Source organism: Larimichthys crocea, chromosome III (assembly GCF_000972845.2).
Source record: "Larimichthys crocea isolate SSNF chromosome III, L_crocea_2.0, whole genome shotgun sequence".
NCBI classification, from domain to species: domain Eukaryota; kingdom Metazoa; phylum Chordata; class Actinopteri; family Sciaenidae; genus Larimichthys; species Larimichthys crocea.
The window spans coordinates 6,103,675-6,119,120 of record NC_040013.1 but is presented as its reverse complement, the minus strand read 5'-3'; the positions used below and the strand labels follow the sequence as shown (position 1 = coordinate 6,119,120).

The window sequence follows — 15,446 nt, the reverse complement described above, 5'->3', positions numbered from 1 at the left end:
AGGCTTTAATAGTGTAATTGCAGCCCTCAAGGCAAACAGTTTAAATTAACTTAAATATATTTGTTTATTCGCTTTTTCAGGTAGTAATGGACAGGTAAGGTGTTAAGCTTTGTCCATGTCCAAGGCTGTTTCACCGTCCTGTTATGGTGTAATCGCTCTGACCTCTGAGCTTACAGTTTTACAGATTTGACCTGCCTGTAGAGTTCCATCCTTTCCTACAACCTGCTTCTGTTTGTCACAAAGAGTATTTTACTGATTTACTTAAAACAACACCGTCACCTATTTCCCGAACTCTCTCTTAATCAGCAAGGTTGCTAAGGGCTACAAAGCTCTGCACATTACTGACAGCTCCGACTTGACTTTATCCACACACAGAAACAAACACAGTCAGAGACAGGGCAGAGTGGTACCAGTCAGGGAGAGAGATGGCTGAAGGAGGAATGAGCAATGAGAGAGAGAGAGAGAGACGGACGTTTATAGAGGTCAACAAAACAGCTGGTAATCACACAGAAAACAAACACACACTCTCTGACAGGGATTAGTGCCGCAAGTGATGGAAAAAAATAACTGCATTCACCGGACAACCCAGTGTGTGGCAATAATTTGAGCATGTGTGACATGCATGTTTAAGCTTGTGTGTGTAGATATTTTTTACGCATGTGTAAGCCTATTAAGAGGCAAGTACAGGGATCATATAGTGCCACTAAGAGTTAATATTCCATCACAAGTTCCTAATCTCCTTAGAGAGAGAGAGAGCAGAAAAAGAAGGAGAAGAAAGATTAATATAAAAGACAAGAAGGGGGAAAAAGGAAGCTGGAGAACAGAAAAGAAAGGAGGCGCCAAGAAAATGTGTGACTTAAAATCCAGAGGGACAAGAGCTCAGACGCAGATAAAAGAACACCAAACGAAGGAAATTAGAAAAGGACAGAAAGCAGAAAAGGAGGGATTGGGGCACGGGGAGGTAACAAGTATAAAGCCCAAACTTCAAAGCATTAATGATGATCAAATAAAGTAACATTAAAAAAATCAAAGCAGATGACAACCACTAAGTTAGCAGCGCCTACCATGGCTAATAGACCCACAGTACAAATAAAAAAACAAAATACTGTCTCAAATGACCACATCGTCACCATGTGCCATGATGACAAAAAAAAAACAAAAAAAACAAACAGAAAATTCTCAATGTATCAAACTTGATACATAAATTCAATGTAATAATTTTTATTATGTTGCATGTAGGGCACTGTGTTGGAAGCGAGGGGGTCATCTGAGACTGATGTACAATAAAGCAGTAATGACGATGAACACTGCATCATAGTAGGGATTATGGTTTGGCTTAATGTTTAATGCTCATGGGGGAAAAAAGCACACAAAGCATATGGCTGGTTAAGCATGAGTAGATGTATGTGGGGACATGTATGAACGCCGACGGTTCACAATCCTGGAGCGACAAATCCAAAATTACGTAACTCCTCTATGAACAAAATGTTATTTTGTCCATAGAGGAATCGACAGAAGTGGTGGAAGAAAGGAGAGCTGGAAGGATGAATTACATTACGGAGGATGGAAAGGGGAGGGAATCTCTCACTCTGCTGTATCCCAATTCAATGAAGGAATAGTGAAAAAGAACGGGAGTTCTGTGTTAGATAATGTTAATTTATTTTTTCCCCCCAAAGTCCCCAAAATCCTGCTTTTTGTTTCTATTAACATTGTTTATTACTCTCTCTCTCCCCGTCTATCCCGGGCTGACTTTGTAGGGAAGTTTAGGGAAGTTAAAGTTCATTGAAAAGAAGATTTTATCAAAGGAAAAGAACAGAAAAAAGGATAAGAGTCTAAGGAACAAACGTGTCTCCATGTGTCAGCGTATGTCCATCGAAACCCTGCCTCCGATCTGACTGGCAGGCTTCAATCGGACCATCATTGTAATCTGTAATCTACTGCAGGTTTGTCCTAAATTCCCAAGGGAGCCCGATTTCCTTGCACAGGAGGGCTCACCCCGCCCTGGGTGGGGGGGTTGGAGGCTGTGGGTCTCCCTGAGCCAGCTGGCAGAGCTCTGGAGAGTACCAGCCAAGGTCTGGGATTCAGTCACTGAGACAGCTGTGGGACTGCTTCATTCACAAACCATGCTGAGTGTGTTTGTATTATGTGCGCGTTACTGAGGAAGCAGCGCTGCCTCACAGCAGCTACGTGAGCTGCCGGTGACAGGAGAGAAAGAGTGTGTGTGTGACCGTACTTGGCCTTTGTCTATTTTTTATGTAGGTGTTCGTATGTGTACCTGTCCTTGCCGTTCTGGATGCCCTGGCCAAGCGTAGCTCTCTCAGTCAGAGGAGAGTTCCGACTGCGCCCGGTACCGGTGGACAGGATGCTATTCTGAAGGGGGAAAATAAGAGGAAAGTTGGACGGAGGCTCGAGTAAGGATATTAAAGGCGAGCAATTATTACAGAAACAGCCCTGAGCTTTCGCATGTCCCAATCGATGTAAACAAAAGACTTTAATTGTCCTGACACAACACGCCTTCTCAGTACTTCCTCATTGTTCTTTCACAAAACCATCTCTCTTTCACCTCAGTGTTCTTGAATTATCATTTAAAAAGGCCCTACACTCCCACACAGGTGTTTTCCATTACCCTGACACATTAGCCATCTGCTCAGGTCGAGGTTGAGCGGAGCTATACTGGGAATTACACAATGTCACATACTAATAAAAATGATTAGTCTATGTTAACTAACAGGGTGTGACAAGGAAGTGAGAGAGTCCTTTGAAGAGGCCATATAAAAAGGAAAACAGCGGTGTAGGTGAATCTCCTAGTATGACAAGTCAAAGTTACAAATGTCAGGTAAGCAGTGTGGGTGTTTGATCTCACGGTGGAGGGCGTGGCGCTCTTCTTGCGGTCAGAGGAGACCAGAGGGCTGGCCGGCACCTTGGTGGTGGAGCTGCCTGATGAACCTTTCCTCCCAGAGTCCTCCGCTGCAGTCCTGTTGTCCCCTTGACCCCCCCTCTTGGAGTAGGAGGAGCCTGGAGAAAGGGAAAGAAAGAAAGAAAGAGAGGGAACGCATGAGAACGGCCATCACTTGCTGCGACAACCCCCCCTCTTCCCATCATCATTATCATCTCAGCACCACCGTTTGTTCTGCCACTCATTTGTCATTTTTCATGTCATCATTCAGCTCTAACAGAAATCAGTCCACCTTCTTTTGGGGCTGTCTTTCATTCAATGTTACCAACCCTCCACACACACACACACACACATCAATCTTGTCCTCCCTCCACTTGCTCCTTCATGGATTCCTCATCCTTTTGCTGTCCTCTCTTTTCAAAATGTGGCTAGAGGTATCTACAAAATGAATGTGATGCTCAAGCTTTATTTTCCAAAAACGATTTTAGAAGCAAAGAAGAACTTTTCACCCTATTCACAGCCTTTAAAAGGGTCTTGAATCTTTTATTCAATTATTTGCTTCACCTGCTTCAGTGTGGAAAGTCTGGAGGCGATCCCAGAATACACCACGATTGAAATGAGATGATTCAATTTAAAAATACATAAAAGACTTTTGTATGATCTGCTGGCAACGTTTGTGTCAAATAAACATTTCAATCTGTGTTCACTTGTCCTTCTGCAACACATAAAGCTTTGTCCCCCCCCTAATCCCCTCCGACACACACCAGTCTCACCCTGATCAGTGGCTCTGCGGTTCTGAGGCTTCTGGTTGGACGACACACTGCGCTGTACCTTAAGAGAGGCAAGAAAACACACAGGTCAGCGAGGTGGTTTCTTTATGTCACACACACTGGGATGTAAGTGTGATAGCGGACAAGCTATAAGTACAGCTGATGTTAATTTTAAGACATTCACACATGAAACCTACGCACGGCTGAATTCAAGCATCTACATACATGCGCTGCACTTCACATGTATGTAGGTCCACAATCTAAAACCTAAAGATTACCTACATCAGAGTCGATCCCCAGAGTGTTTTTGCTTAAAATACGGGGCAGAGTCAGTGTAACCACTGGCTGGAGTTGGGAGACCTCATTATTTGTTAGCAGAAGACATTATGTGTTCTCATTGTACCTTGTGAGGCGGGGAGGGGGCGTTTATGTTGCTTACATCACTTCCTGGCCGGGGCTTGATGCAACCTTCATCCAGCTGAGGGGGAAGAAATAAAACAAAAATATGAATATCAGGAGGAGACGCAGAGAGACTGTAGTGTGGCTCCAACAAACACAAAGGACTAAAAATAGACTTTTTTTGTGTGTTTGGAGCATAAATATAAGCGTTCAGATTCAGAGCTGACAGCAAATTGTGTGCTCCGATGGCCTGAAGGCAAAATAAAAGTGAAGCCCTACATTTTCTTGTATATAAAGATGATCTCACAAGAGCTGGTTTGACAGTTGAATGTATGATATCAGTGTAGCTGTAGCTAAGGGAGCTCTGACTAACCAATAATAACTGACATGATAAAATGAAGGCATGTAGGTATGAGAAAGAATCAGGATACCTCAGAGTTCCTATAGTCCAGTAGCAGATATGCAGCCATCACATCATTGTACTTCTGGTTCACCAGCGAGTCCTGGATCTCCTCCTGAGAGAATCCCATCTGCAGCATGATGTCTGCACACACAAAACCAGTTTATAATTAGAATGCTGAGCTTCCTGCAGGTCCATAATTCTCTTTGAGATAAATAACCTTGTGTGTGGAGTGGAGGAAAAGAACATCTGTGTGTCTGTACGCGGCTAAAGAAAATATTACATTTATCATTTTTTGAGTTGTGTTTCTGTGCCTACCTGTCCTCCTGGGGTCCTTATAATCTGGCTGGGGTTCGATGTAGGGTTTGAGTTCTTCCTCCTCGTAGCCCACATTCATCCACCGGTCCCTCATTATCTGCTGCTGGGAGCAAGCCAAACAGACAGACACAGGGAGACATGAGATGTCAAAAACAATCAAGAGGCAAAAAGAAGAGGAGGGAAGAAAGGTTAAGGAATGAGAGACAGGAGAAAGTGCCTCCTCAAGACAAGTTAGCAACACAACAAGAAGGACGCAGAATTCAGCTAAATATAATTAATATATTTCAACTAATCTTGAATAATAATCAAGGCATCTTTTATTATCAACATGCAAATAAATCTTCAAGAAGTAAACAAGGGGTGTTAGCTTTAACAAACAAGCGACACTGATCCAAACGCTCTGTGAAGGCTATCAATCTGCACGCATCATACACAAACTTTAAGGTAGGTGTAAATTAAACAGTCAGCAGCCTGAATTCTCTCACTAAAGCTTGAGTTTTCGGTCCGTTTTTACAGGGCTGCTGTAACATTTAGCAGGTCAAGCAGAGATAAGCTGAAGCCAAAATTAGAGCATGTTTGTAATCTGGTAAACTCAACAAGAGTTATACAACTTATCGATTTATCTTGCCATCCTTCTAATCGATATCTAACAATTAAAAACAGTGACTGTCCATAGCGCAACCAGATTAAGTAACTCATGGGTCCCAAACTAACAAGTATTTACTATGCCTTTAAAAAGCACTTTACACTTCAGCAACAACTCACATATAGCTGGTGATATAGCTGGTACTGTGTGTGCTACATGCACCATGAGATTAGCAAACAAACAATCACTGGTTAAGCTATAAGGAGATGGACAAGTTTCTTTCTGTCTGCAAGTTTAATTAAGTTAAATATAAGGGACTTTCAATCTGATGCAGTGTGTGTGTGTTTGTGTGTGTGTATCAATGCAGTGCAGCGTACCTCGAGGCTGCCTCTTTTGGAGGGGTTCAGGATGAGGAACTTTTTGAGCAAGTTCTCACAGTCCGTGGACATGTAGAAAGGAATCCTGTATTTACCACGCAGCACGCGCTCTCTCAGTTCCTGGTGAAGGACAACGACAGAGTCAACAGCAGACTCGAAGAATCCACCACTTCAAACATGCACACAATCCTTTTTTTTTTTAAAACACATTCGTAGTTTCCTTTAAAGGGAACGGCCTCCCATGGAAGTGTAGACTGCACCCAAGACTGTCCAAATGTTTCCAACGATTCAGTGAAGTTAAAAGGGTCTATGAAAAAATGTTAAATGATAAAAGGACTTCATCCAGTGTCTCAACAGAGAGGTTGGATTAGTAAACTGAATTAGTAAAGCAGCTACATTAGCTTCCGCACTTACTGCTTCTTAGAGTATGTGGGGGATATTACCAAAACGTATAATACACTTCCTGCTATATTGATAATGTACTTCATGATTAATTCAAGATACTGCACTTGTTAAGAAAAGCAGCGTCAGTCTGGCACAAATAGTCAACATCACATGGCAAATATTTGTAATTTACATCAGTTTTATCCACACATTACATTTTAATGATGCGTCTTGTGAACTTATTAACCTCATTAACGTTACCCGTCCCACTAGAGGGGTCTTAATAACTCTAATGTATTCACACACTCAGGGATAAATGCATGTTTAACACTGCTGTGATGTATGTAACAAGCGTTCAAGGAGCTTAAAGCAGGAGGTGCTGAATTTACATACAGAGTGTTGAGGCTTATAAAAAAAAAGAAAAAGGAAAGCAGATTAATCTATTGATGTGCTGAAACGTTCACAGAAAACTATCTTGGCTTTTCTTTGACACATTGAAAAAAGGAAGAATACATTTTATTTATTACAGTGAGTGAAATCCGAAAACACTGAGGCTCCTATCTTTTAAATAAATAGTAAGACCAATAATGTAGGTGTTAAACAAAACTCCACACAGCAGGAGCTAGTGCATACTAGATAAAGCTGGATGGCAGTTTGCAGGCATGTTAATATCAAGATCATCACATTCAATGTCATATCGCCCACCCAAAATGTGTCTGCACTTCCAGAGTGAGTCATGTGAGTACTGACTGAACGCGCAGTGTGATACATGGTAGGAATAATTGTTCAGTGGAAGCATTAAATCCTTTGTTTAAAAACAAAGTACCAGGTTTCAGCGCCCGCTTGGTGCATCACACCACCACACCCAATTTAAAGACAAACTGCTTTGCTTGGCAGTCATTGTCTACACATTCACCCTCTCATTTGAGTTCAGTTTTTGCATTTTGTAGGGCAGAGGGAACCGAAACTAGCATGACAAATACTACAAAACACCCACAGAATATAGATATCCGCTTATGTAACGCACACGAACACACACACACACACACACACACACACACACACACTCTTCCTGACCTTGAGGTTCTGTCCATCGAAGGGCAGCGAGCCGCTGACCAGTGTGTAGAGGATCACCCCCAGGCTCCAAACGTCCACCTCGGGCCCGTCGTACTTCTTCCCCTGGAAGAGCTCCGGGGCAGCGTAGGGCGGAGAGCCGCAGAACGTGTCCAGCTTGTTCCCCAGAGTGAACTCATTACTGAAGCCAAAGTCTGCTATCTTGATGTTCATGTCTGCGTCCAGCAGCAGGTTCTCCGCCTGCGGATGGACAAGAGTGTGGGGGAGAGAGGAAAGGAATCGTAATTATGATGTGGAGAGCAGGAGGATGTAGAGGGAGAAGATGGAGAAGACGAAAGATTATTAATATGCCGGGACTTTCCCTTAATATTACATGTGCCAAGAAATGAAACACAAACATTTCAAATTTACTTTGTGTGATATGCTAAGTCAATGTTTAATTTTTCAACACAGGGAATCTCTTATTCTGCTTTCCTCCTTCCACGGGAAGGTCAGAGCTACATAAGAAGTCAACAAATAGGCCACCACGTCATCCAGCGTCAGCGCAACACATTTTTCTCTGACTTGCAAATGGGTCTGAAGATAATACATTTCACAGACAGTTGGCTGAAACACCTTTCTCTGGGGAAAAAAAACAGCTGGGTGAGCAAGGGGGATTTCAGAGTAATGGTCTGGGGCCTACAAGTAGCACACAACGGGCAAAGTGAGCTGCCACAGTTTATTCCTGTGTGTGTGTGTGTGTGTGTGTGTATCCCTAAGCCTTAAGTGAGCCAGTGAGCAAGGAGGCTGGGGTTGCCTAGCAACAGGTGCGCTCTCCTTTTCACTTGCTCTGAATACTCTGCTGCTTCTGTGGTGTTTGAGCATGTGAGAGAGTGTGCATGCACATTGAATACAACACTGACATCATCTCTAGGCTCTGACCTAAGAAATAAATGAGCATCAGACAGGCACAAACATCTATAGCTGATTAACACCAACAACTTTTAAACTTTTAAGAAAACAGAGCCACCATTACAGCAGACAAAGCAGTTATTAACCATATCAGCCTGATTGCAGCCATACTGGATGGTGATTTAAATGGTGTAAAATACACGCTCATCAAAGTTTGCTCTTGCAGTGCGGGACCTATTGAAGTGACTCATGTACCGGATTTCACATCACAACCCACAGATCGCGTGAGATTAAGATAATGTGCTGGATGGTGCACATTACAGTAATGAAAACTGTCTGTCCTCTCATTTCCCATGCTGCCTTCTTTGTAAAGGCCAGCCATTTTTACCTGCCAAAAGTCTAGCAGCTATTTCATGACCTCGGCCAAAGCATTAAAAATGATTATTTAAAAAAACAAAAATAACCCTGAGTGGGAAAAACAACTTTGAGATTAGAGCTTCCTGTATGCTTACTGTAAAAGTAATCACGATAATGTCTTGTCTAAAGGTCTGTTGCTGGGACAATAAGAGGATTTACAACTCGGCATAATAACTATGACCCAAAATGACCTGGATGCATTAGACCTGTGTGTACCCTGTTGTGTTTCATTATTGGCACCAACTACTGTGAATCAAAGACGGAAGGAGAAATAAATGAAGAGGCCCGAAGGAGAGAGGGGATCAAATAGGGGAGAATTACAAAGAAATAAGTGTGTGTGTGTATGAGTGTATGGGTATAGGTTTGTGTGTTCCAGCCATAGCACTCAAAGAGGGACATTATATCATCTATGTGATTAACTTGTGGGTCGCCTGCTTCATCTCAAAAAGTAAAATCCTGACATAAAGATTAATATGGATAGAGAGAGAGAGAGAGAGAGAGAGAGAGAGCGAGCGCGAGCGAGCATGCTTGCGTTTTGACACTTACTGTGATTCAATAATGCGTGTGTGTGTTCTCACCTTGAGGTCTCTGTGTACTATACACTTCTGATGGCAATACTGCACCGCTGACACAATCTGGAGAGTGAGAAAATGAGTAAGAGAGAGAACGAGATGGAGTCAGAGAGAGGATGACAAGATGGACAGGTTTGAAATGGTTAGACAATGAAGTAAAACAGAGCTCTTCGCTAGAATTTCACGGAGGAGGCAAATGAGGAAGTGCTGGAGATAAAAAATAAAAAAAACACTGAAATACGAAATGCATGTTTTAGTTTACTTTGTTTCAATTTTGCTGCAGCTGCACTCACTCCACAAATGACACCAAATTTATATAACCGTTCAGTGGCAATACACTTTTAATGTCAGTCTAACGTGCCTTAAAACAACAGCAACACACACACACACACACACACACACACACACACACACACCTGTCTGAATTTGGCACGGGCTTCTTTCTCTTTCATCCTGCCATGGGCCACCAAGTAATCAAAGACCTCTCCTGGGAGACGAGAGAAAGAGGAGGAGAACAGATTTAGTGCTGGAACCTGATACTTGTCTCCTTAAAACCAGAGTACTGGGTCAATGGGACACTGAACTAAGTCCTGTCTTTTAAAAATAAAGTATGAGCGCTAAAGATGAAATTAAATTACCTACAACATAATCTCTTAAAAACAAGCTATATTGTTAATTGACAATGTTATTTTCAGTGTGAGGGGTTAGAGGTGGCCAAAAAAAAAAATCTAATATCCCATAAAATGGTTCTCATAGCAAGCCTTTGGACAAAGTATTATAAAATACTGAAGAGGCCGTAACATTAAGAATGGGAGGAACAATTTGATTCTAACATACAGAGTGCTGAGCTTCAGGGGGAATGATTTCACAGTGACACGCACTTACCTCCACTGGCGTACTCCATTACCAGGTACAAAGTCTTCTCTGTCTCTATCACCTCAAAGAGCTTGACTGGAGGTGGAGAGAGAAAGGCAAAGACAGTGGATTGGAGGGGGGAGGGAAAAGAAAAGTGAAGAGCGATGGGGCAAAAAAAAAAAGACAGAGAGACAGAGAGAGAGAGAGAGAGAGAGAGAGAGAGAGAGAGGAAAGGGAGGAGCAGCGGAAACAAGAGAGAAATAAAGAATGAGTAAGAGTGAAAAAAAGGAGAGATAGAAGGGAGAAAACATTGTCATCATTTGTTTTCAATAACTGAAAATCAGGTTCTCTGTGAGTGACAACTGAGTGGAAGCTCACGTTTCAGTGTGACTCACCTATGTTAGGGTGATTCAACATCTTCATGATCCTCACCTCCCGGAAGAGCTGTGACAAAAAAAAGGCCACACAGCACTGTGTCAGATACGCTATCAGACATACTGTCAGTGTGAATGTTGTTATGAATTACATTTATATTCTACATGTTCTTGTGCTAATTAATATCAATTGATTTTACAGTTCCTATTTGTGCCATTGCAAAGACTCCAGACACAATCAATGTTTGTGGGTTAAAAGACACTGAAAACATTCACTTCCTGTTTGAGCACGTGGGTCAAATTACGAGAGGGAAAACAAAAACAAACATCGTTAGTTATGACATACTGCCAGAGATTCAAGCAGAACTAGTTCAAATCCAAAGTCTGGCATAATTTAGGCCTTCAGAGTGAAAAAATGACAACTTATTAATGCTAATATGATGAGTCAAAATACTGCATACGAAGTACTGATTCATGTCTGGCTCAATGCCATCCCGCCTCTTTCTGTGGTAACAACATTTTTTAATCATTACAAACTTTTTTCCTCTGAGTCTGCAGATAAGGTCAGACTAAGCTTACTGGAAGTTTCTCTGTAAAACACTGAAGACAGCCTAAAACTATTAAAGTTACAAACTCTGTATTAGCTCCCTTTTTAAGTAAAACATCAATACCATATCATGTTTGGAACCAACACAGTATATTTTAATATATATTTTAAAGAGGCAGAGCTATGACGTAGCATGTAATACAGCTACAGCTGTGTGTGGCTACGCAGTAACTCTTTAATGAACTACAAATCTTAAATATAAGTGACTATTCTTCATAAACTCCTCCAAAACTAACGATCAACGTATCCTTTCGACTCATACGGTTTACTAGATCTATCTTATTCCACTACGTCATAGAGGACATTATTAAAACACATTATTCAGCTACACTGTTGCACTGGGCGACATATTCCTTCATTGCTGTGAACTTTATTTTGACGCCCTGCTGTTGTAAATACTCACAAGAGCACTAAATGTGTATTAATCTGTGGCTAAAAATAACCCCCCAACATAGACAATATTTACACCTATTTCAGCAGCATTAATAAAGTTTTAAAGATTTAGATATTCAGTAGAAATGAGCGGGTTTGAGTTCCACCGATAAAAGCCAGGAAGTATTTAAATGACTCACACTTTTGATCTTTACATTGGATTTGTTAACAATAAGAAAAAATATATATAATCCTTTAAGACCTGATTATAATAGCGAGTGTAATATTGGGTGTTGTCTGCCAATTGTGGTACACATGGATTTGCATTTGAATGCGTATTTACGTTCAACTTTCATGTGTGTGTGTTGGCATTGATTTATGCCATGGCCCTGTCAGTGTCTTTGCTATGTCTTAACATTTTCTTGCCATGTGCTCTCTGTGTCTGCTTTTGCACACAAGTGTGTTTTCTGTGACTTATGTCTGCGGACGCGATGAGCGTTTGGTGTGTGTTGAGTGTGCAGGGACACATGGTTAAGAGTGTGCGTGTAAGTGGACAGACCCCACCCTGCCACGATCAAAAGAAGTAATTGCAGCTTGTTTCCTGTAATTAAAACTCTCTCTGAAAACTAGACCACTTCTGAAAGACAGACGGGCAAGAGAGAGAGGAAGAGAGAGCGAGAGATGGACAGAGAGTGCAAAAAAGAAAGACACGTGGGGCAGGGAAGAGTTGAAAATTACTTCTGAGAAAAGGGATAAGAAAGACTGAGGTTTGAATTTTGTGCCTGTATGGGTGTGTGCGACAGAGAGAGGAGAGAGAGACCCACCTTCTGCAAACTGGAGGAGTTGAGCTGTGTCTTATCAATGATCTTTACAGCCACCTAGAAGCAAAACAAGAACGTGTTAATTTATTATTACACTTTTATTCATTAATTACACTTGCTGCAGTCGGTTTGACGCATCCCGCTCACACAAACCTGCACAGTTCTACAGCCATCGCAGGCACAAACACACTCCATTTTTTTTTGGAGACAAAAACACAGCGATACAATCTCACAGCATTAAGTGATAAACACACAATCACAGCAGGCGGCAGTTGCATAATAGGGCAAGCATACAGACAGGGACACACACAGATACACGCACGTACTGGTCTATAGTTCATAATCCAAAAGTGGACACCAGTGAGAGATAAAACACAGAAAGAGAGGGAGAGAAATAAAAATAGAGAAACAGACAGATGGGAGAGATTCAAAGTGAGAAAAAGGGATGAAACGGAACAAGAGAAAAGAGGACACAGAGCGGTGAAGGAAACAAAGAATTATCTCTTAACAAGGACACAGAAAGGGGAGGTCTATTTCTCGCTCCCATTTCTGTCTTTCACTGTCAACTAAATCTTTTCTTCCACTCCTCTTTCTGGTTGTGCTTGTCTGTCTGACTCTTTCATGCCCTCTGACTCTCCCTTGTTTTCTTTGTGTGTGTGCATGTGTGTGTGTGTGTGTGTGTGTGTGTGCGCGTGTGCCAGCGAGTCACATGGAGTGTTATCAGGGTGTCAGGCACAGAGCTGTCACACATTGACAGAGCCCGCCCACCCTCTCTCTCTCCCTCCCTCCTAACTGAACGTTGACTTGACTGGGCCTCAGACAGAGCCCGGCATGGGCTCGCTGCAGACGCAGCTTTTCCCTTAAAGGGACAGACCACCACGTTACATCACATCTGGAATTCACAGTGAGCCGGAGACATTTAGGCTTCTCTGTTCAAGCTGACAATGGTGATCTAATCGCCCGCAGCAGATGTGCCGTCTCCGAAGCCATGCGAGCCCAGGATCAGACCAGACCTGCTGTGTATCACAGCGTGAGCCCTTCCCACATCCTCAGCAACCAGCAAGGAAGTTTAACATTTACACATCAGCTAAACATTCAAAGTGTTGCTATACTTTTGTTTTTTTTACCAGTTTGGCAAAAAAAAAAATCGGAGGTTTCTCTTACAACAGTGAACAAACAGTTTCTCATGGTAGCTTGTCTTTTTAAAGGGGAGTCAAAGTGGTTTGGTTTTAGATTTTTGGATAAAAACATAAAAGGTTTCCATCTTTTCTTATAGTGACAAACTAGTTTCTAGTTAAATAAAGAGTCACTAGTAAAGCCTTCCTCCAGAAAGTGAAGTCTAAAGTTCAGAAAGTCATGTCAAAAGTCACTCTGCACTGAAAGCTTTAATCTGTCCTTTCACTTACAATCTAGTGTGTCTGCGCATGCATGCCTACCTCTTTTCCGGTGAGGACGTGTCGTGCCAGTTTGACCTTGGCGAAGTTGCCTTTGCCGATGGTTTTTAGCAACCGATAGTTACCAATGTGCGGCTGCTCATCTGATGTGGTTGTGGCGACGGAGTTCCGACATCGCGGCATGCTGGAGCGGCCGGACGACTTGGACTCCTGAGAAGAGAAGAGAGGGAAATATGTAAGCATGAGAGGCCACAATGACTCCTCATAGGCAGAAAGTAACAGAATATGTACTGAGGGGGGGAAATGAAGGGAAAGCTTTACATTCCATGCTATCAGCTGTCCTGAACACTCTGTTTCTATGGGACATATAATCACTGGATATTCATAGATTATAAAGGACAGATAAGGTTTTAACAAAGCCTCTCATTTCAAGTCCATTTTAATGTCACCGATTGGCTCATTTCTACATTTTAGGAGCCCCGAGACTTTATCTTTTAGAGCAGTTACAAAAAAACACTTAATATAATATTAATAATATGCAACAAAACTCTGTAAACATCTTGCCAATATGGCTGCATCTCAAAGAGACAACAGTGCTTTGAAAGTAACACACACACACACACACACACACACACACACACACACACAGAGTCTCATTCAGATTCTGGTTTCAACTTCAGGTCAGTCCTAACTATGATAAAGGTAAAATAAATTTAAATGGAATAACTGTCCAAGTCTATGACAGGCTAGTCCAGATTATACTTGCCCAGAAGCCTTCAGATTTTATTATGGATTACAAAACAGACAGAAAATCAATCGACAGGCAGCTAGTAAGGCGTTCCAAACTCTGCATTATAATCTGGTGCCAAAACAGACTTGATATGGACAGCCGATGTTGATAAGGAACAAGCCACTGTAAATAAAGCATAATCAGGTTGGACTTTGTCCAAGTGAGGTGGATATTTTATAACTCAATCTTTACACAAAAAAATAAAGCTTTTTACAGCAGCCTAAAGCCGTTATTGGAAGCTGCACTCAGCTCATTTAACCGCCATAAGCAACATTTTAGGCAAAACAAACAAGTCTGCTGCTCTGTACACAGAAAACTGTAACTAACTGGCGAGCAGAGCACTGATTACAAATAAGTGATGTACAATTTTAGCGAAGCTGCGGGGAAAAAAACTGCAATTTTCCCTCATGTTCTGTCTTCTTAGACTCTGACTACCAATTACGCATTTCCTACTAACATTTAAATTTATAGTCTTCTATTTGCCATAACATAATAATTGATTCATATTTGGGTACAAGAAATGAGAGCCACTTCCTAACACAAGTTTGAATCTTCAAGAGAAGTGCTGGAACGATGAGCTTAGTCTTCATTTTCCTACAGTCACTGTTTTACTATGGTTAATGTTTCACAACACAAGTAGCTATGGCCCACACACAAACACAAACACACACACACACTATTCATCTTTTGGTAAGATATTCATTTTAATCTTCAGGAGAATAATGATATAAAATAATATTTCACCCCAGCTTCCTGTGTGAGTGTATCTGTGTGACTTTAATTTGAACCCACAAGGCCAGTAGTGTACAAAGTTATTTTAATAGTCTCTTTATATGGTAGCGTGGAGTAAAATTGCTTCAGTTCATCTTACAGCAGACAGTAGGTCTTTCGAGTCATACGCACACCCACAAAAAGAAAACAAAACCTTGCTGTGCTGGCAAGTTTTGCATGGTTGGCAACTGCGATTGGGTTTCAACTCCAGGAAAGGGTCACGGCAATTGTGTGTGTGTGTGTGTGGTTGTGTGTGTGATCTGAGCGGACAGGTGACAGGGATCAGGGTCAGAGGGAGAGGACGACTGGCTCCAGGGTGACGAGACGCAAACACACACACACGCACGCACACACACACACACACGGGCTGTGACACGA

The 15,446-nt window shown here is 41.9% G+C and overlaps 1 protein-coding gene across 12 annotated transcripts in view; it reads right to left on the bottom strand.

Moving 5' to 3' along the window:
* Positions 1-15,446, bottom strand: part of mark2b (MAP/microtubule affinity-regulating kinase 2b) — a 48,893-nt gene that overhangs the window by 17,118 nt on the left and 16,329 nt on the right. For 7 of the 12 annotated variants that reach the window (XM_027277447.1, XM_027277449.1, XM_027277454.1 and 4 more), the window contains exons 2-15: positions 13,550-13,717; positions 12,117-12,170; positions 10,335-10,383; positions 9,970-10,035; positions 9,501-9,571; positions 9,091-9,147; positions 7,208-7,444; positions 5,747-5,866; positions 4,784-4,886; positions 4,497-4,609; positions 4,070-4,144; positions 3,661-3,727; positions 2,864-3,015; positions 2,276-2,370 (exon numbers count right to left, since the gene is read on the bottom strand). In XM_027277447.1, the coding sequence (XP_027133248.1) occupies positions 2,276-2,370; positions 2,864-3,015; positions 3,661-3,727; positions 4,070-4,144; positions 4,497-4,609; positions 4,784-4,886; positions 5,747-5,866; positions 7,208-7,444; positions 9,091-9,147; positions 9,501-9,571; positions 9,970-10,035; positions 10,335-10,383; positions 12,117-12,170; positions 13,550-13,717 (1,427 nt within the window). The remainder of the gene's footprint in view (positions 1-2,275; positions 2,371-2,863; positions 3,016-3,660; positions 3,728-4,069; positions 4,145-4,496; positions 4,610-4,783; positions 4,887-5,746; positions 5,867-7,207; positions 7,445-9,090; positions 9,148-9,500; positions 9,572-9,969; positions 10,036-10,334; positions 10,384-12,116; positions 12,171-13,549; positions 13,718-15,446) is intronic. The other 5 variants (XM_027277448.1, XM_027277458.1, XM_027277453.1 and 2 more) reach the window with 4 other exon arrangements.